Raw genomic sequence first — 20,320 nt, 5'->3', positions numbered from 1 at the left:
TTTACCCGGTGGCCTATGGCGTGGCCACTCGCCAACCAGTCGGCGGCGGCTGTGACGGACGCCTTTGTCCAGGGCTACGTCCTGGACAAGGGGGCTCCCGAACGCTTGCTGACCGACCAAGGGAAACATTTTTCAAGTAAATTGCTGCAAGAGGTGTGCGACCTATTGGGTACTAAGAAGGTGCGTACCTCACCGTACCACCCACAGACAGATGGGATGGTGGAGCGACTCCACAGGACTTTGACTTCTATGCTGTGCCAGCAGGTGTGTGAGGCACATGTTGATTGGGACCTGCAGGTCCCGGGGGTCCTCGCCGCGTATAGAATGGCCCCCCATGCAGCAACGGGATTTTCCCCATTCTATCTGATGTATGGTCGGGAAGCCGACCCGCCCATGGAAACGCAGCTGGGACTGTCCGCACCACGAACAAATTCGAAATTGGCAGAACATATTAAATTTAACATTCATAAGCTGACCGAGGCACGGGAGGCCGCACGGCTTAATTCGCGGGCTCGCCAAATTGCCAACGAGCGGTGGCGTGCACGGAAGGTGTCCGTGCGCGACTGGAAACCAGGCGATAGGGCCTGGCTGCACTGCCCTCAGGCACCTTTGGCTACGTCGCCTAAATTGTTGAAGCCATGGCGGGGACCCGTGGAGGTCGTGCGGGTTGCACGCCCCCAGTGTGTTCAAATAAAATGGGGAAAGCGCCGTTGGTACGTCCACCCCTCCCGACTGAAACCGTTCTCGCCTCCATATGGCCTCCCTTTGTGTCGTGAGGGCCGAGCATGTGACGTGACCGACGACCCAAGGGGGGAAATGTCTCCGCCTGATCCTCACATGTCTCCGCCTGATCCGCTCCCAGGTGTCTCGGAACTGACAGCTGCTGACCACCGGCGGCCGGATCCTCGCGGCGCGGCCGGTCCTTCCAGGCCCGATCCGCGCCGTCCAGGGCTGCCGGAGCCACCGGACGGTCGTCAGCGTCCCGTCCCATACGATGGACCGGCCAGGCGGACTCGCGCTAAGTCGCGCTACTTTTCATGACCAACCGAATGAGGAGCCGATGCGGCCGGAGCGCCTCGTCACTGCGTTCCTCATCCGCTCGACCGCTCTATCACCCCGGTGGAGGAGCGAGCGGAGGGGGGAGGGATCAATAGTCACAGAGACACTGGACACGTTCATTTTCTGGGATTTGCTTTTAGTGTGTTGTTCATCGGGCTGTACATAGCTTGTTGTCTAGGTGTTGTGTGTTGTTGTTGACTTTTATTGTGTTGGTTGTCGGTTTGTACATAGGTTGTTGTCGGGTGTTGTGTCGTTGTGTTGTTGTTGTTGTGTTACGGGGCACACTGGGGGGTGGGGTTTTTGTTGTGTTGACGTTGTGTTGTTTAGAAGCCGGGCCGGCTGCGAGCTATGTGGGAGGGGGTGATGTAGTGGTGATACGCGCTGGGGTAGGGATCGTGTGCCAGCGCGTAGTGATTGGCTGTGTGTTGGTGACGCGCGCTGACGGTGAAGGATCAGGGGTCAGCGCGGGGTCGGGGGTTATGAGGCAGTGATTGGTTGGGTATCAGTGACGCGCGCTGACAGCGATGGGATCCTGGGGCAAGCGCGCGGGGATTGGTCAACTAAGGGGGATGCTCACGTCGAGGTCCGCATACGCTCCGTCTCCCGTGAGCGGGGGCTATATAAGGTGGTGCGCACAGGCGCACGGGGAGCGAGTGACCAGCGAAGACTGAAGACGGAGGAGGAAGAGATAGGGCCCTGCGGTACCTAGTCCCGCTGTCCTGTAGGGGCCGGGGCTCTGTGTGACCCAGAGGCGGAACCCTGGGACCCGGGGCCGAGCGTCCGTGAGAGGGCCTTGGGACTCAGAGGTTGTGGCCCACGCCCAAGCTGGGGTGGGCCTGTAGGCTCCACGGACGTTACGGGGCGGAGTGCAGTGTGAGCATGCAGTGTGAGCCATAGTAACTACACGTGTCAAGTGAAGTGTGTGTAGTCAGAGGCATAGTAACTACACGTGTCAAGTGAAGTGTGTAGTCAGAGGCATAGTAACTACACGTGTCAAGTGAAGTGTGTGTAGTCAGAGGAATAGTGACCACACGTGTCAAGTGAAGTGTGTGTAGTCAGAGGAATAGTGACCACACATTGTATTGTGACAAGTCAAGGTTTAATAAAAAGTGTGCTACCCGTCAAGTGGTTTCCTGCCGTCATTCCAATACTTCATATGTAAGCAGTAAAATATTATTATCTACGGAGTCTGTAGTATAAACTGAACACATCGTGTTGAGGGGGGGCGACGAGGACATGACACTGTGAATAAATATCCGCAGCGTGATGTGTGTATGTGTTGACTGTAAAACGCATAAAAGAAAATGTCTCCCGTGAGGTCGAGCGAACGCGCATGACTTGGCAGGGTCCGCCCCCCCCACGCAATTGGCGTCACTTGGTACGGTCGATTTCGTGCAATAAGTAAATAATGAATAATAGAAACGGCACAAATGTGTTAATTAAACTACTTTAAAGTTTACGGACGGGAAAACGGAATAGCCTATTCCCACCAAGGGGCTTAGGGCGTGCCGCCTGGCAGATTATTTTGGTCTTAAACCCCACCGTCCGAGAGCCAAATCCCCCGCAAGCGCGAGCGCACGGAGACTTTTATATATAAGATGCCGTGCGTCTCTCCGCTAACAAGATGAATGCCATAGTGGCTGGTGAGCTGAACACCTGACTGCGGTTTAACCTTGTAGTTACTACACCGAAACCTTGGCCATCGAGGGTTTCCCCAAAGCAGATTTGACTATTCACGCAAAATGTATTGAGATACAGGTTTGCCGATCACACCCCTGTGCCTCGACCATTCGCAGTTAACTGCAATATTCCTGTTTGCATCGTAACTGTACTGCTTGCGATTATGCTGCTGCGGAAGAACACACGCGCCGTCTCATCTCCGTCTTGTCTCCCAAGCGGCGCATCGCAGGTCCCAGTTCACGTGCTCCCAGCATCCTCCAGTGAGGTTCAGATGCACAATTTTTCTTTATTTATCAGTGCTCTTATTGTTTTGCAATGGGCCCCTAAATTAAAATTAAGTGGTAGTGAATATTTATAGTTTGTTTGTTTTTAAACTGTGTAATATTTACAGGACAGTACATGTCATTAACCTTATATTCAGGTTTACTTTTACATGTGAAGTATTGGAATGACGGCAGGAAACCACTTGATGGGTAGCACACTTTTTATTAAACCTTGACTTGTCACGATACAACGTGTGGTCACTATTCCTCTGACTACACACACTTCACTTGACACGTGTAGTTACTATGCCTCTGACTACACACACTTCACTTGACACGTGTAGTTACTATGGCTCGCACTGCATGCTCACACTGCACTCCGCCCCGTAACGTCCGTGGAGCCTACAGGCCCACCCCAGCTTGGGCGTGGGCCACAACCTCTGAGTCCCAAGGGCCGGTCCTCTCACGGACGCTCGGCCCCGGGTCCCAGGGTTCCGCCTCTGGGTCACACAGAGCCCCGGCCCCTACAGGACAGCGGGACTAGGTACCGCAGGGCCCTATCTCTTCCTCCTCCGTCTTCAGTCTTCGCTGGTCACTCGCTCTCCGTGCGCCTGTGCGTACCACCTTATATAGCCCCCGCTCACGGGAGACGGAGTGTATGCGGACCTCGACGTGAGCATCCCCCTTAGTTGACCAATCCCCGCGCGCTTGCCCCAGGATCCCATCGCTGTCAGCGCGCGTCACTGATACCCAACCAATCACTGCCTCATAACCCCCGACCCCGCGCTGACCCCTGATCCTTCACCGTCAGCGCGCGTCACCAACACACACAGCCAATCACTACGCGCTGGCACACGATCCCTACCCCAGCGCGTATCACCACTACACATGTACAGTACAGTTCGGTCCACTATATTAAATATTTTCCTTCTATACATTGACTGTACAAGTTGTATTTAACAATATAGAAAATATTAATTATATTTTACATTAAAATACTTCCCGTTCCATGTTTGGGTTAACTTAAGAGATAAAATGCTGAGTCGCTTTTCTCAGGACGAGGACACGTAGGAGATACTCCGGGTTAGAGGTCACGAGTCACAGGAAATTTTGCAATGACAAACTACGTGTCAAACTGCAGTGTTCTTACCGAGGAAAACAACTACACTGATTCCCGATGGGCTGAGTACTGCGATGCGCATGCAACTTTTTGTAGCTCAGTTTTTTATTTATATAAACTTCGTGCTTCTTTGTGCACCAGCAAATGCTTTATGTTGACCGCCAAGAGATGACATCTGGCAGAGCCAAAACTGCACGTTCCCTGCTCAGTAGGGACGCCACCAACGGCTGGGGACAACAGTGCTAGCTGAGCGGTCAAACCAGAGACATTCTCGCCCTACGACAAAAGTTGGACACAGTTGACCAATTGTGCAGGTGGAGACAGTAGTTAAAATGTCGCTGAAACCTAAGGTAGCGGTTGAGATTCTCCATGCCTTTGCGTGCAGCTATTGGCCCCAGAAGGCAATCGCTTATTTTATCGGGCGTTGGGGGCGGCCTGGGAGGAAACGCACCTTCTGGAAGATGCAGAGCGTGGGGAAGGTGCGCGAGATGTCGAGTTTGATGAGCTCCAGGCTGGCCTCCCGGTCGGCCTCCGCCGTGGCAGCAACAGCAGCAGCAGCAGCCTCTGCACCACCCCCGCAGCACAGTGCGTCAATGCCTCCCAATGAAATTATAACATCTTCATGGACACGTATGTCATTGGAGCGGAACCGGAAGGAAAACTAAAATAAAATAACTTTATCGCTACCGAGGCTCCCACAACGCCATGCGGGAGGGCGTGTAGCAGTTTGGCGCCAGCTATCGTAGAGTGCGGTCGTGTTGCTACAGTCCTATGCGGTCAGCACAATGTCTTAAAAAAACAACGGCACCATGCCTCTCTAAATACAATTAATGCTAACCGCTTGCATGTTCCGAGATTCAGCGGTGAACGGGGCCCCACCCTGCAAATTGCAGACGTCTCGGAACAGGAAAAGGGTGAATGTGACGCTTGTTTACCCAGGGAAGTCTTAGCGAGTCTCAACTCCAGGGGGCGATGTCACCGTGTCTACTCCCAAGAGTAATTTGCAGGTAACGTTTCAGCATGTTTTAGCTATTGGAGGAAACTGGAGAAACCGGAGGATATCAATTTAGAGCAGGGGGAGAATCTACACAGCGTACACAGAAAGTAGCCCGGGTTAGGAATCGAACCCAGGCCCTTCTTGCTGTGTGACACGAGCGTTACCAAAGCACCACCCTGCCACCCTCCTAATTTGCATTTGGTCTGTCTCGTCCATTAACATTCACATTTTAAATCATCTCAAGTCTAATTTACGGGTTTATTCGTGGCACTGACTGTGCTTTTCCAAAAGTACAGTTTCCTTATATTTTTTTCCAAATGTTAATAGAATGTTGACAAACATATCATGCTGTGGACCAAAGACATGGAAATGCAGCCACTGGTGCCTCTACCGCTGGGAGGCAAGACCTGTGAGTGGAGGGGATAATTGATCCTCATGGCGATACCCCGGAGTACCAAATAATACAAAATGGCCGAGGCAATTAAATATTTTATTTCTGGGACACTATTTTTTCCAGGGGTGTTACTTAACTCCGTGAATGGGGTACCAATAAATCCGAAATCAGTGCTACTCCACGATGTCGAAACGCCAAACATTAGCATAAAAAAATCCATTATCGAAAAGTAAAACTTTTAATAATGCATCGTGTACAGCTCGCCGAGATGAGTCGATTGCCGCATCGCCGACAATCAGCAGACTAAAAACGACTGCATCACGGACATTGTGCGGGAATGGTACCCCGGAGTACCGGCATAAGGTTCAATTGTGGTTGTGATTATTTATATTAGATTTATTTTATTTATTACATTCTGCAATTACACAAATGTTACTACCACAGTACGGATCTGAGTTACAATCATGGTTACATAGGTCATGATACAAACAGTGAGTATTGGTGCATGTGCTTTACATGTTACAGGAAGTGGGAACCAATGAAAAAATGTCAAAAGTAAATAACAAGACTACATTCTTTTGTGAACAAAAATAAAAGGAAAAAAAAATTCACTAACAAATAAACACAATGAGCAACCGGAATTTTATGCTCCAAATAAGCTCCAGCTCACACATCTCTGACGATTATTGACGACGGCTACACCTATCAAGGAACTTGAGTTTGAAGAATGAACGTAGCTGTCTCACGGTCATCAACAATTTAATTCCCAAAGCTAACATGAAAGCGATTTCACAACGAGGGAGCAGCCACCGAGAATGACCTTTTTACTGCAGACCAAATCGAACCTGGGGGGTTTCTAAGAGGAAGTCGGAGGAGCTTCTTAGCCTTAGTTTATTTTCTTTCGGGGTCAATTGATCCATCTAGTATTTATCAGATTTATCCAAGAGGACCTTTAAAATAAACAGAGCCCAGTGGGATGTTTCTATGGGCAGAGACAGTTTCAAGATGAACCAATGTAATTGTCACAATGGTGGGTACTGAAGGGAGCATCCAGAGCAAAGCTAAGACCTGAATTGGTCGAGTGAGTTTAGCTTCTTTAATGCAAACCTGAGAAGCAAACTGATGAAGTAAATCATGGCAATAAACATTGGAAGTATTTTTGCTCTTACCATATCTAAAATTAGCATAGACAGCATGCAGTCATTATGCCTGTATAGGAAGCCACTTTTAACCTTCATTTTCTTTAAATGTAAGCAAAGATGGAGTGAAACTTAAATTTAGAGTTGGTGATGAACCCCAAGTATTTGTACTCCTTCACTTGTTAGATTTGTGGCGCTGAAACATAAACAATGCACAACTTTGGTGGCGATTCCATCCATGTTCGGGTCCATGCCCTGTAATTGGCTGGACTGTATTTTGCCACCAATGTAACGAAATAACCTGGGACCATTAAATTAAACCCTAATCCTGGCCTCTCTCAATGCATTGGCATTGGGCGAGAGGGAAAACTCCCAACTCCCTGTGTTAGGAGCGCCAGCAAGGCTGAGGTTTCCAATGCCCTCGTGGTGAATTCTATGGTTACCTTCAGCTTCAACGTTGGAGCTCGTCTCACTGAAGCTTTTCCACCGTTCTTCTGCTCGAGAAAGGAAGATCTCGTACAGCTCTGAAACGAGCGGAGAGGACACGTGCTTTTTAGAGATCCGTCAAAGAGTGGGCTCTCGATTCACACATCGGCAGATTGAAGATTTATATTTTAAAATAAATTTACTATTTATATTTTATCAGGAAAGGCTCACTGAGCTATATAGCTCTTTTTCAGAAGCAGCTTATCATGTGTAAATTTATAACGGCCATATACTGTAAAAGCATGTTCTAAATCATTGCATTGTTCCACCGTTATTCACACGGCCATGCCTCACAGTCCAGTCCCGCACTTCTCTCCATCGGCAATAATAACAGAGCTCTGACCCGGAAGTCTCTCAGTTATATTTGTGCAGAATACTGACATCAGTGGTTCGGTACTGGGGGGGAGGCGTGTGTGGAACCACGTGGCCGCCACAGCAGTGAGAGTGCGGCAGAGGATGTGGCATGCCAGTGTGCAGGCACGGCATGCCGCTGACCGTGTGTGATGTTGAGCTCATTGCCGATGGTCAGCCTCCACACTCTGCCCCGCACGCTGGGAGGGATGCCTTGCCACCAGAGGTCCTTGGCTTTCCGGGTCTGCCTCCTAAATGTAGAGCGTTCTCACGTTAACATCACCAACGTCTCACATTCGCTTCGTTTGTAATGCTGGCACCGTGTGACGTAGTCGCTAACTATATAGACCGTTGCCGGTGTCGCTATGACATTTTTGGTTAGCCAGGTCACGAGTGCTCATATGATGGTTTTAGTCATGTGAGAACGAGGCAACCTTTCACCTGAGGCGAAGCATTACTAGAATTGACTGTCTTTAAACGGTCAGTCACCCGATATGCTTCCACAACTTCGAACAGCAAGTCTCACACACGGTATCTTATAAATAGTAACATACAAACATGTACCCACTCGCATCAATGTCCAAGCGCATTCCCGGACTCTGGGATAGGGCTACCTTGGCCACCGTTGGCACTTAATGCTGTTTTGCTTCTTCGTCCAGGTATGAGGAAGTTCCCACTCTGCCACAGTAGTGCGAGGCCCGTTGGATTTCGCACTTTCGTGATTTTTACCCTGAACATCTATGAAAAAGAGCTTCATAGCTCATCAGATTTCTCCATAGTAAATAAAGTTCATGATTCGTCTTCAGGGTTCTGGGAGTTGTTGAGACCACTCAGCCTTCCAACGCCCCTGTTATCAGACATCCCCTCACACCTCTCCAATCCAGTAGATGGCACTCCTCACGATCACGAACTCTACGTGGCCAATATTAAACCACCTCACCAGTGTACTTATGGTGAGATGCAGTACACAGAAATCCCCAAGCACCCCTTCTCATTCACAGTACCACAATCACCACGCTCAACAGTACAATATTGGACTTAACGGCACAAGTCGGACAATGGCAGCAGATTATTGGCTTCTGTGTGCTCAGCTGCCCCGCTTGCACCGCTGCTTTCCTCCACAGGATGGCGCTCAAGGCGGCCTCCTTGCGCTCGCCCCACTGCTGAAGCGTTTTCTCATCATCAAATGTGCCTCTGCTCCCCGAGCAGATGGCCAAGCATTCAACATGACTGTTCTCTGTGGTCGGCTCCTCTCTCCACTGCTGGCTGGATGTTGGGCAGAGCTGCTAGTGGCTGGTGTCCTGCTGCTGTGGTCTCATCCCGCCTCTCAATTGCGTGAGAGGGGGTTCCAATACATATGAAACTTGGGCTGGGTTTGGCAGTCCATAGGTTAATTTCCTGATGAAATTTAGCCCTGCACCTGTTCTGAATATTGCCGCATGGGTTCCGCAGCTAATTATTTCACTCGGTGCATGTGTAATACCGTTGAGGACTCTTGGACACCCGGGGTTGAGGCACACGTATTTATTCCGCCACAGTTGTCACAACCGCGGACATACAATACTGGAGGGGGTATCGGCCCCCTCACCCGGCTAGCTGGGAATACACTGCTAGCTATCTCTGACCTACCTCCTAGTCCTCCACTAACGGGCTAGGGGAGGCTGTCTGGCCCGACACTGGTAAGTCGGGCTACGGTACCCGGAGTCCCAGAGCACTAGCTCTGGTTCTCGGGACCACGCCGCTGGCTCGGTCCTGCGCGGCCCTGACAAGGGCGGCGTCCCAGGGGAGTCCAGGGCTCTAGCTAGACGATCTTCGGTCTTCACTGGTTTAGCTTTAACATTCTGCCCCGAGCCCTCTGACACATCCCCCTTTATACTCAACCCCCGCTGAGGGGTGGGGCCCCGGGCTGCATTGTGCGGACGTCGTTGAGAGCACCCCCCCCCGTGCACTCACATAGCCCCGCCCACTGTGTTTGTTTCCCATAAGCTGCCATGCATAACGGCTCTCTCTCTAACACCCCTACATCACCCCCCCCCCCCACATAGCTTGCAGCCGTCCCGGCTGCCAACATACAAAAAAAACGACAATAAAAGCGCATTTACCCCCTGACCGCGCGTGTGCCTCACTATTTTTCAACAATAACAAGAACAACACAACAAGAACGCAACAGCAAGAAGAGAAAACAACCCGACGCACCCCCCTGATTAAATACGAATTCCGTAAAAACAGTCTATACACAATTTGCAGGGAACCCACCACACACACAACACGCAATGAACACAACCTATGTACACATCTTCCGGCCTCACAACAGTCTGCGCATTTTAGCGCGTGTCCGTGCAGCGGGCCCCTCACACGGGGTAACCCCGGGTGGTGGACCGTCAGGTGGCAACTGTCCGTCTCGGAGTGAGTCCTCATCCGACGCCGCGTGACCCTTGGCATCCCCAGGAGGGGTGATCGGGCGTGAGCCCGTCATTCCTGATGCACCTGGAGGTGGCACAGCCGGCAAGGCATTAGGTGAGCGCGACGGAGACGGACCCAGTGAGTCGGTCGACCCCCCACATGTTTGGCCACGCGTGTGTGAAGTGGGGATGTGTACCGCAACGAAGGGTTTTAATCTAGAGGGGTGGACGAACCACCGCCGCTTCCCTCATTTGATGCGCACGCACTGCGGTCGCAAAACCTCGACCACCTCCACAGGGCCCCGCCACGGCCGCACCAGCTTAGAGGAGGTTGCGAGTGGCACCTGGGGACAGTGCAGCCATGCCTTGTCCCCCGGCTTCCACTGCAGCATGTGCGCCCGACCCAGTCTGAGCCGCTCATTCGCTTTCTGACGGAGGTCAGAGTTTTGCATGGCAGCATCCCGTGCCTCTGTCAATTTGGCCAAATTAAATTTTACATGGTCAGCCAATTTAGTTTTTCCCTGAGGCGCGGGGATCTGCAGCTGGGCACGAACAGGCGGGTCAGGTTCGCGGCCGTACATGAGGTAGAAGGGTGAAAATCCCGTAGCTGCGTGGGGGGCCATCCGGTACGCCGCCAATACCCCTTGAATTTGCAAGTCCCAATCGGTCTGTGAGTCCGACACCTGCTGTGACAACATTGACGCGATGGTCCGATGCAGACGCTCGACCATCCCGTCAGTCTGCGGGTGATACGGGGAGGTACGAATTTTCTTCGTGCCCAGGAGCTCACAGACTTCTTTGAGCAATTTACCGGAAAATTTTTTGCCCTGGTCGGTCAGCAGCCGCTCCGGAGCACCTTTGTCCAGGACATAACCCTGAACAAAGGCCTCCACGATGGCTGCTGCCGACTGGTTGGCAAGGGGCCAGGCCATAGGCCAGCGTGTAAAATACTCCACACCAGTTAACAAATATCTATTGCCCCTGGGTGTGGCGGGGAATGGGCCCAAAATATCCAGCGCGACGAGTTCGTTAACTCTGGACACTTTGATTGACTGCAAGGGTGGGTTAGACACACGTGCTGGCGGTTTTCGTTGCGCGCACCGAGGGCATGACCCCAGTAAATCCCCGACATCCTTCGTCATGCCTGGCCAAAAATAATCGAGTTGGAGTAAGGCGAGGGTCTTTTGGGTCCCCAGGTGTAGGAGGCGCTCATGTGCGGCCCACACCGCCTTGCCCCGCAACCCCGAAGGGACCACCAGCCGATGTCGATGGGATTTTCCGTCCCAGTGCATCAGCAGACCATGCACCAATTCCCATGCGTCGGCATCACCCCTGCCCTGCCCAGCACAGCCGACGCGACGACGCAACCCGAGGAGAGAGGTATCCTCCATCTGGAGGCGCCCCCATTCATTGACGGGCATCCCCAACAGGGAATCTTTTCCCTGTTGTGCGATTGAATTTGGAACCAATGTTTCGTCGTGGCCGGCGGCCGCCAGGACCGGAACCGGTATGTCCCCTGCTGGCCTGCAACGTCCCGACCCCAGGAGGCATGCACATTCGGAGGTGGTTGGCATGCGCGACAGAGCGTCAGCATTTGTGTGGCGAACGCCCTTACGGTAGGTGGTTTCAAAATCAAAATCCTGGAGGATCTCCAACCATCGGTACAATTGTCCCGATGGCTGTTGAACTCGCAGGGCGTACTGCAGTGCCGCATGATCTGTGCGGACGGTGAAATGCCGACCGTACAGATATGGGCGATACTGTTGGATGAAATAGACAATTGCCAACAGTTCCTGACGGGAACTCCCGTATCGACCAGGATGCGCACCTCGACCCCGTCGATGTGCCCCACAACGGCCGACGACCCCGACGACGCGGCTACAACACGATGGGCCAACACGGACCACTGGCTGGGTTCAATCTGAGTACCCAGAGCGGTGCGTGTTGGTGTGATGGTGCGCGATATTGGCCCCCCAATCGGTGCGGTGTATGAGTGTGTGGCGGGTGTGTGCGTGGGCCAAACATGTGAGGTGCCGCGACTCGCCGGGTTATGATGATGGAGCTTGGGAAGAGGGCCGGCGTCCCGTCGAGGTGTCGTCCCGCGCTGCCGAGGAGAGCGGCACCCCGAGGCGACATGGCCCCGGATGCCGCAGTTGTAGCAGTGCGGGAGCGCTGGTGACGACGACGGATGATCGAGATGGCTCGAGCCGCCCCGGTCCGCCCGTACTCCCGCTCCCTGCCGCCGTTGATGGTCGATGGCGCAGATCTCCTCCGCCGGGAGGGTGGCTGCGGCCACGGTACGCCCGCTCGCCGCCTTGCTGGCCTTGCGTCGTTGCGCGAGCAGGTTTGCGTGGAGGAGTCGTGCTGCTTGGAGGGAGCACATCTCCGCGTCGTCCTGTGCGACGATGACGATCTCCAAGTCGTCCGCCAGCAGGAGTATCTTCTCTGTAACCATGGCGTCGACACCTTCGTTGTCCATCCGTGGAAAGGCCGCCTTTGCCAGTGCCAGGAGGCTTGTGCGGTACGCCAGAGGCGACTCCTTTGCCCCCCGCTGGCGATCGTAGAAGAGTTGGCGACAGTCTGACGGCGGACCGTAAACTGCAGCCAGCACCTGCATCGCCGTCTGCAGCGTAGAGCGCCTCTCCTTCGGTGCCGATGTTAAAGTGGCGAGGGCGTCGCTGTCGAGGAGTGCTGGCAGCGAGCGGAGAGCCTCGGCGTCCGTCCACTTCGCCATCTCCTGGTGAGCGAGGAAGCGCCGCTGGAAGCCGCCCCAGTCGCCTTCCTCGCCCACAAATTCTTTGAGTGGAGGCAGTCGCTGATGTAGCGCAGCGGCTGCCGCAGAAGGTCGCCCTTCCTCGTCCCCCTCACCCGGCTCTGCTTCGGCGCGCACGACCGATGGCATTGCTGGTCGCACCCGTGGTGACGTCCCGTCCGTTGGCGATGACGCGGCAGGTACTGTATGCCCGCCGTTGGACGCGATGCTCAGGCCGGCCACGCCCTCAACTGCAGCTGCGGTGATGGCGGGATTTTCAAATTGGTGTTCCGCCGAAATGGCGGGAAGGCGCTGTGGTCGTCGGCTTTCGTCGCCCCATGGCGGTCCAGCAGCCCCCAGCTGAGTGATGTGGTCCAGCATGCTGGCAGCGGCGTGCAGTAGCTCCATCAGCTTGGCGTGCGCCTGCCTCAGCCCCTCTGCCGACACCTCTCCACCCTCCTGTTGCTGCGGCGTAGCCGTATCTGGCCCCGACTGCTCCGTGCTCTCTTCACCCGTCCCGGGCTCTCCGACTGCAGCGGTGTCCTCCGCCCCCGGTATCCTGACCCGAGCTGACCGGCGCGTGTCCATGTTCATAGATTTTTACTTCTGACACCAGATGTAATACCGTTGAGGACTCTTGGACACCCGGGGTTGAGGCACACGTATTTATTCCGCAACAGTTGTCACAACCGCGGACATACAATACTGGAGGGGGTATCGGCCCCCTCACCCGGCTAGCTGGGAATACACTGCTAGCTATCTCTGACCTACCTCCTAGTCCTCCACTAACGGGCTAGGGGAGGCTGTCTGGCCCGACACTGGTAAGTCGGGCTACGGTACCCGGAGTCCCAGAGCACTAGCTCTGGTTCTCGGGACCACGCCGCTGGCTCGGTCCTGCGCGGCCCTGACAAGGGCGGCGTCCCAGGGGAGTCCAGGGCTCTAGCTAGACGATCTTCGGTCTTCACTGGTTTAGCTTTAACATTCTGCCCCGAGCCCTCTGACACATCCCCCTTTATACTCAACCCCCGCTGAGGGGTGGGACCCCGGGCTGCCTGGTGCGGACGTCGTTGAGAGCACCCCCCCCCCGTGCACTCACGTAGCCCCGCCCACTGTGTTTGTTTCCCATAAGCTGCCATGCATAACGGCTCTCTCTCTAACACCCCTACACATGCTGCATGCCGAATGAATTGGCGACCTGAATGAGGCTCCTCAATTACTTTATCCCCTGCCAAACCCAGAACCGGCTCATCCTTTGCCACTTCACTATCCCTCTCATTTCAAACACGTGGTCGACGCCCATACACCCTATATTAGGATTGAACCCACACAATATGCAGCGCTCCACTCTCACCTGAGTAATTATAATATTACACCTCTCGGCTTTATTGTACCACGTACCACATCGAAGGTGCCTAATTAACAAAAAATAAAGGTATCTGCCGACCTGGCTATCGCTGCGACCAAGGTCTATTTGTTCCCTCGGTACAGGGGCAGTGAGAGCAGCAGTGTCACGGTGAGCAGACCCATGTGATCGTTTCCGTTTCCTGTAACATCACAGCATGGCGGGATGGGTGTCATGGGAACTCACGTGCGGTCCCAGTGGGGCAAAATTTCCGTGTTCCACACGGCAACCGAGATGGAAATGTTCTCCTCCTGCTTGCACCTCTCCTTTAGCTGCTTCTTACGCCTCTGCATTTCTCGTACCTCTGCACACGACCGACAGCGAGCCCCGGAGAGCCACAGCAGGAGTCCATGCGGCTGCTTTTCCAAGGACGCACCACTGGAAAACTTCCCGTTGCTTCACACACACACACTCTACATTACCATGCAAGGAACAGAAACAATAAACACATTTGCACAAATTTACAGAGGAAAGCCTCAAGGAGTCTCAAAGACTCAAGCTTGTTTGGGATGAATGGGCAATTCCACGAGGAGTATATTTGTGGAGGTAAGTGGGGAGCCTGGAGGAAACCCAAGCTTTTGACTGTCTTGAGATGGAACTGCATGTCAAGATGCAGTCCATAAACAGTAATTTTGTAGAGTGAGATGAGATGGGAGAGGTAGGTGAGTGCGTGGCAGGGAGTAGAGTGAGATGAGAGGGGAGAGGTAGGAGATTGCGTGGAGGGGAGTAGAGTGAGATGAGAGGGGAGAGGTAGGAGAGTGTGTGGAGGGGAGTAGAATGAGATGAGAGGGGAGAGGTAGGAGAGTGTGTGGAGGGGAGTAGAGTGAGATGAGAGAGGAGAGGGAGGAGAGTGCGAGGAGGGGAGTAGAGTGAGATGAGAGGTAGGAGAGTGTGTGGAGGGGAGAAGAATGAGATGAGAGGGGAGAGGTAGGAGATTGCGTGGAGGGGAGTAGAGTGAGATGAGAGGGGAGAGTGCGAGGAGGGGAGTTGAGTGAGATGAGAGGGGAGAGGTAGCAGAGTGCTTGGAGGGGAGTAGAGTAAGATGAGAGGGGAGAGGTAGGAGAGTGTGTGGAGGGGAGTAAAATGAGATGAGAGGGGAGAGGTAGGAGAGGGGTGAGTCCATGGAGAACCTTGTAGACAGTGAGTAGTATTATCTTGAAATTCAGTCAATTAGGAATCGACTCCTACATCATAGCACCGGTTTGTCACAATTCATGAACCCAAACTCACTGGTGAATAGACTTGTCGAATAGAGTGTGTACTTTGCGTGGTGTACGGTAAGTTCTCACTTAACGCGTTTTCACACAACGCATTTTCGCTATCATCCAGTTCTTCTATTCGGAAACATTTTCCCATTAGAACGCGGTTTCTGAGTGGTCGACAACTGCTTTCTCGAGCTGCGCAGCTGAGTGGTGTAATACAGTAAGCGGAATGATACGGTGCGCGGCGTCATACCCTAATCTCAGTTATTTCTCCCACCATGTGATGACTACAGGCTGATTTACAGTGCATACGTGATCAGTACAGCGATTCCTCGCTAAACGCTTTTTCGTTTAACTCGGCACTTTTCTCAGAAATGCATCGACCGCATCAAATGAGGAATTACTGTATATATGAATGGAATAAAAATGTAACAAAAAATGTAAATGTTATACACAACCAAGAGGTTCACGAGTTCCAATGTACGCCCCACCTCTCTTCTTGGCCTGCAGCACCATCTCATCGTACAGCTGCTGGTGTCTCTCTGCCTCGTCCGGGGGCTTGGCGGGGAGGTGACTGAGGATAGACACGCATGTGGCGGCCCCCAACACAGCATCAAGGAACGCGACGCACAATCATGCCACATCGCATTCGGGAGCTGTAATCACGAGTCATGACCGCAGTTATCATCGTCGCTGACAACACTAATGACGGGAATGATTGGGGGAATACACCCATGATGGAAGTAAAACTAAACTTTTTACATAATTTTTTATTTTACCAGCAATACAGCTCTTTTTCAGAAGCAACCTGGCCACAAATGAGAGCTCAACCAAGTATGTATGTGTGTTGCATTTTTTTCGCACCGTACGTAGTCAACCATGCTAATCGGAGGTGTGAAGTGGCTTATCATGTGGAAATTTATAGCAGCCAAATACTCTAAATGCGTATTTTTAAATGTGGAGGGAAAAACCGGAGGACATGGAGAAAAATACACGCGACCACGTGGAGAGAGAGACATGCAAACTCCAAATAAATAGCAGGCATCAGAGTCAGGATCGTACGCACGACCTCCTGTATACCAGGCACGGTAGGTAACATCTCGCCACCATGGTGCCAAACTGCACTTGGCTACGAAGGGAAAGCCAACACAATCAGAAAATCATAGACAACAGTCTCAGAGATATCACACAAGCCAAGAGAGGTGTGCATGGGCACTTGGGCCCCATGCCGGCCGCTGCCAGAGACATGCAGATGCAAGGTCTGGTCTCTGCGACCCTTCGCCCCTCACGAGCTACCGAGCTGAGGATGGTGTCATGCAGGAATAATGAAAGAGACCAATCCAAACTAAAGCCCATGAGGACATTGGTGTTCTTAATTTGTAACCACACGCTTCTGACTCTGAGATCACATTTGCTACCTCGAGACTCAAACCAAAATCTAAATAGCTCTTGGCTCATGAACACTTCGGGATGGCCGCCAGGGATTTTAAACTTAATTCACACGCATCACAATGGCTCTAGAGTGCAGCCACTGCGACATCGTTAAGCATTCATGAAATATAAACGTTATTTTGTAAGCTTAACGACGAGCTGTGAACGTCATAGGCTGCGTCTCCCCGAGCGGTTCTGCTGGGACGCGGCGGCGGTAGCCGCGCACTCACGCGGGGCGGTTTTCCAGGATGAGCGCCGTCGTGGACAGGGGCTCGAACTCCAGGGGCCTCCTCACCACCGGTGGCCCTGACAGCACCGCTGACGAGCGTCGCGCACGATCCTCGTACTCCTGTAGGACGGTGCAGGCGGCGTGAGCTCCTCAACCACACCTCCCTCCTCGCTCACACGCCCTCTCACTCACTCGCTTCCTAGCTCCATCTCTTACTTACTCGCCCTCTCACTCACTCGCTCCTTCCCTGGCTCTATCCTTCGCTCACTCGATCCCTCCCTCGCGCGCGCACTCGCTCGCTCGCTCCCTAGCCCCATCCTTCGCTCACTCACCCTCTACCTCGTTCTCTTACTCTCTCTCTCTCTCACTTGCTTGTTCCCTCCTCCCTCGCTCCATTTCTCACCATGCAGTGAATGGCAAGAGCATGGTAGCAGTGGTGCTGTTTTGACTCCACAGGTTGTATCATGCAACTGACATAGTAGAGATTGTATGTTAACAAAATTATATCCTCTGTATTTGACACATCGCTGTATTTACTCCGTGTCACACAGTAGATATTGCAGTCATTAATCATTAGGAGCACGGTTTGGTAATCATATTGTTGGCAGTGGCTCCCAACCTGTGGTACAAGGACCACTGGTGCTCCGTAGCACCATGGGAAGTGGTCTGCAGAACTCTTGCGGACAATACTTCTTTCACTAAACACCAATTTACCACGACTGCACAGTGGTCCGCCAAACACGGTTTGAAGGGCCGACTGTGTCCATGGGAGCAGAACCGTTGGAAGCCACTGCTTTGTGCGATTGGCCTGCTTTACGTAATGGCTGTAGTATTGGCACAGTTGTTGCAGCTCTGCTCTGCTGTGTGTAAAGGTGTTGCCATTCTGTAAGTGTGCTGTGGTCTCTTTTGTACAGCCAATGCTTTCTTAAGCCACACTTGTATGTTGTCATTATAGTCGAACTCAACATTTTCATACTGTCCAGTCCACAAACGGGAGAAACAAACGGAGACACAGAGACTGACAATGCAGAAACTAAAAGCTCCCTAAATCTGTGGCACACTGCCGCGCCACGGCTAATCTTTCCGGCGCAGATTTCGGGGTAATCCGTGGTCGCCGCGGTTACAGGATCTATGAGCAGTTCCCCCACATCACCGAGGATTCATGGAGTTCGACTGTGATGGCAAATGTGGTGACTTTTCTTTCATATTCATCTCACAAGCTAACTAAACAAAACTAACATTGCTTGCCATTCGGAGTGAGCATGCAAATGTATAATTAATTCGGTCAATGTGTGACCGAACTCTCAAATAAGCCTTGGATGGAGCTCCATTACATTGGCAGCACTGCGAGCCAGGTAAAAGTCCATTGGGCTACACATATGTTTGCAAGACTTGATGAAAAATTGTAATAGGCAAAATATTACAATATTATACTTTTATTATTAAGCTCATTTACCTAGGAAAGCCTCACTGAGTTTCATTACTTTTTGTGGAGGGTCCTGCCAAGTTTTCACAGTAGGTAGCGATAAGTACTTTGTCTATTCAAATGGAGTCATTTTCGGGTAATTTTTCGAATTTAGCAAATTAGGACCACGATGATGGGATACAATGGCCGAGACTCGCGAATGACGGCAGGGTATCTTTAACGTATGCAGTTAAGCTGACAGAGCATTTTTGTGTTGTTAAACACCGCCGTATTAACCAGGGTGGCTGCTGGATTGGAACTGTCAACCTCTGCTACGAGCACCGAACGCGGTACCGCTGCGCCGTGTCACTGGCCAGCATGCACTTAAATCCGCTGGTGCGGCACTTTCAAAAGACCATGCTGCCGAAACGTCACACAGCAGGTACACTGAAGGCTAAATAATTATTGGCTGCAGCTAAACGTCGTCTACTATCTGCGTGTAAATTACTGTTACGCCACGTAACACACTGAATAAATTCGCACCATGTCAGTGGGTTTAACGTGGGCATATCCAGCAAGGCCAAGCGTGCACTGGGAATGAGGATAATTCAGGTTCCTTAACTCGCCAGGTGAGCAGACGCAAAGGCTCTTTCCTCTTCATGCAAAACTTAACAACCTTGTGTGAGTTACCATTGTGTTTGCAGTGGAACTAAGCAAACCAAAACCACATGCAACTAAAAGGCGAGTATGAAACACATGCATTGAGCAAGAACACATACATAGTTTACACAAAACCACAACCACCAAGTGTTAGACGAATGTGAACCACGAAAAGCAATTGGTTGAGGCAACAGGGCCCGAGGTGCAAGGCTGCTCTGCCTCGAGGCACACTCTCCGAGAGAGCACGAGGGGTCGGCGTGATGGCAACAGGGGGCATGCTAAGAGGGCCGGGTAGGGGGGGGGGGCGTTTGACATGCCTTAAACCCACAACAAGTTAATATAGGAGACACTGAGTCCGACGGGCTCTGGGATTCAGGCCAGCTGGAGTCACCTAGGAAAGTGGGAAAGGAGAGAACACACACAAGAGATGTACACATGCGCAGAGGAGTCATACAAAGACTTCATACTCGGTTCACTGGAAGTTTGTACAGAACACGGTCTTTTATAGAACCCGAAATGAGTTGCTCTTTTGTTTTAAGATCGAAAACCATAGCTGCAGAACTGGAAAAATACTCTGCACAGCAATGCCCACGTGAATATAACCGCCCTGCCCCGGTGAAACCAGGGAAAGACGTGGCCGACTACGGGAACATGGACTAAGCTCCTCGTCCTCGCGATCAGGTGATTTTCCAGAAATGCCTGATAATTTCTACATTTCTCATCTCTCCGAGACGATAAACTAGATACTTTTCTCGGAAACTTTGAGCACAGATGCCGATCATGGTTGTTTCTGCATCTGTCCAAGTCATTTGCACTCTGCTTTACCTTCTCTCCTGTTTGGTCTCAGCTGTGTGTTGTGAGGCCCGAATTGACACAGGTCACCACAGCAGGAGAGACTTGGGGTCTCACTTGGCTTTTCAGCTCGTGAAAGAAAGTCTATAGATTAAGCAACGCGTTGCCCTACACGTCCTGACACTGCAGCACACTGCGGCTAATTTCACAGAGCTCAAGCGATGAGGATGGAATTATCAGTTGATAACGCTTTCTTCAAATGCCATGAGTCTTGTATGCACCTATTTTGAACTTATTTCACACCGTACATAGCCAACGGTGCGAATCGGAGGTACGGAGGAAGGGCAAATAAGCACGAATAGAAGTTCGAAATAAAATTCGGACGAATGACCATGGTGCTTGTGCCAGGCTAGGTGTACTGCATACTAGCACTGGACTAACCACACACACACAGACACTTTACACACCAAACTGTCCTCGCAAACATCCCCCGTGTAGCCTTGACACACTGTTGGGGCAAGCGCTGTTCTCAGCACCACGCCCGGCCGCCTTTGTC

General features: G+C 52.1%; 1 protein-coding gene across 7 annotated transcripts in view; it reads right to left on the bottom strand.

Moving 5' to 3' along the window:
- LOC144931604 (TBC1 domain family member 14-like) overlaps nucleotides 1-20,320 on the bottom strand; it is a 48,599-nt gene that overhangs the window by 12,181 nt on the left and 16,098 nt on the right. For 5 of the 7 annotated variants that reach the window (XM_078855665.1, XM_078855667.1, XM_078855666.1 and 2 more), the window contains 6 exons: nucleotides 16,909-17,027; nucleotides 15,739-15,821; nucleotides 14,232-14,349; nucleotides 7,634-7,740; nucleotides 7,096-7,176; nucleotides 4,574-4,686 (listed from right to left, as the gene is read on the bottom strand). In XM_078855665.1, the coding sequence (XP_078711791.1) occupies nucleotides 4,574-4,686; nucleotides 7,096-7,176; nucleotides 7,634-7,740; nucleotides 14,232-14,349; nucleotides 15,739-15,821; nucleotides 16,909-17,027 (621 nt within the window). Of the gene's footprint in view, nucleotides 1-4,573; nucleotides 4,687-7,095; nucleotides 7,177-7,633; nucleotides 7,741-14,231; nucleotides 14,350-15,738; nucleotides 15,822-16,908; nucleotides 17,028-19,289; nucleotides 19,364-20,320 lie in introns of all 7 variants that reach the window. The other 2 variants (XM_078855670.1, XM_078855668.1) reach the window with 1 other exon arrangement.

This window comes from Lampetra fluviatilis, chromosome 4 (assembly GCF_964198595.1).
Source record: "Lampetra fluviatilis chromosome 4, kcLamFluv1.1, whole genome shotgun sequence".
Taxonomy (NCBI): Eukaryota; Metazoa; Chordata; class Hyperoartia; order Petromyzontiformes; family Petromyzontidae; genus Lampetra; species Lampetra fluviatilis.
The sequence above is the reverse complement of the archived record's forward strand: the minus strand, read 5'-3'. Positions and strand labels throughout refer to the sequence as shown.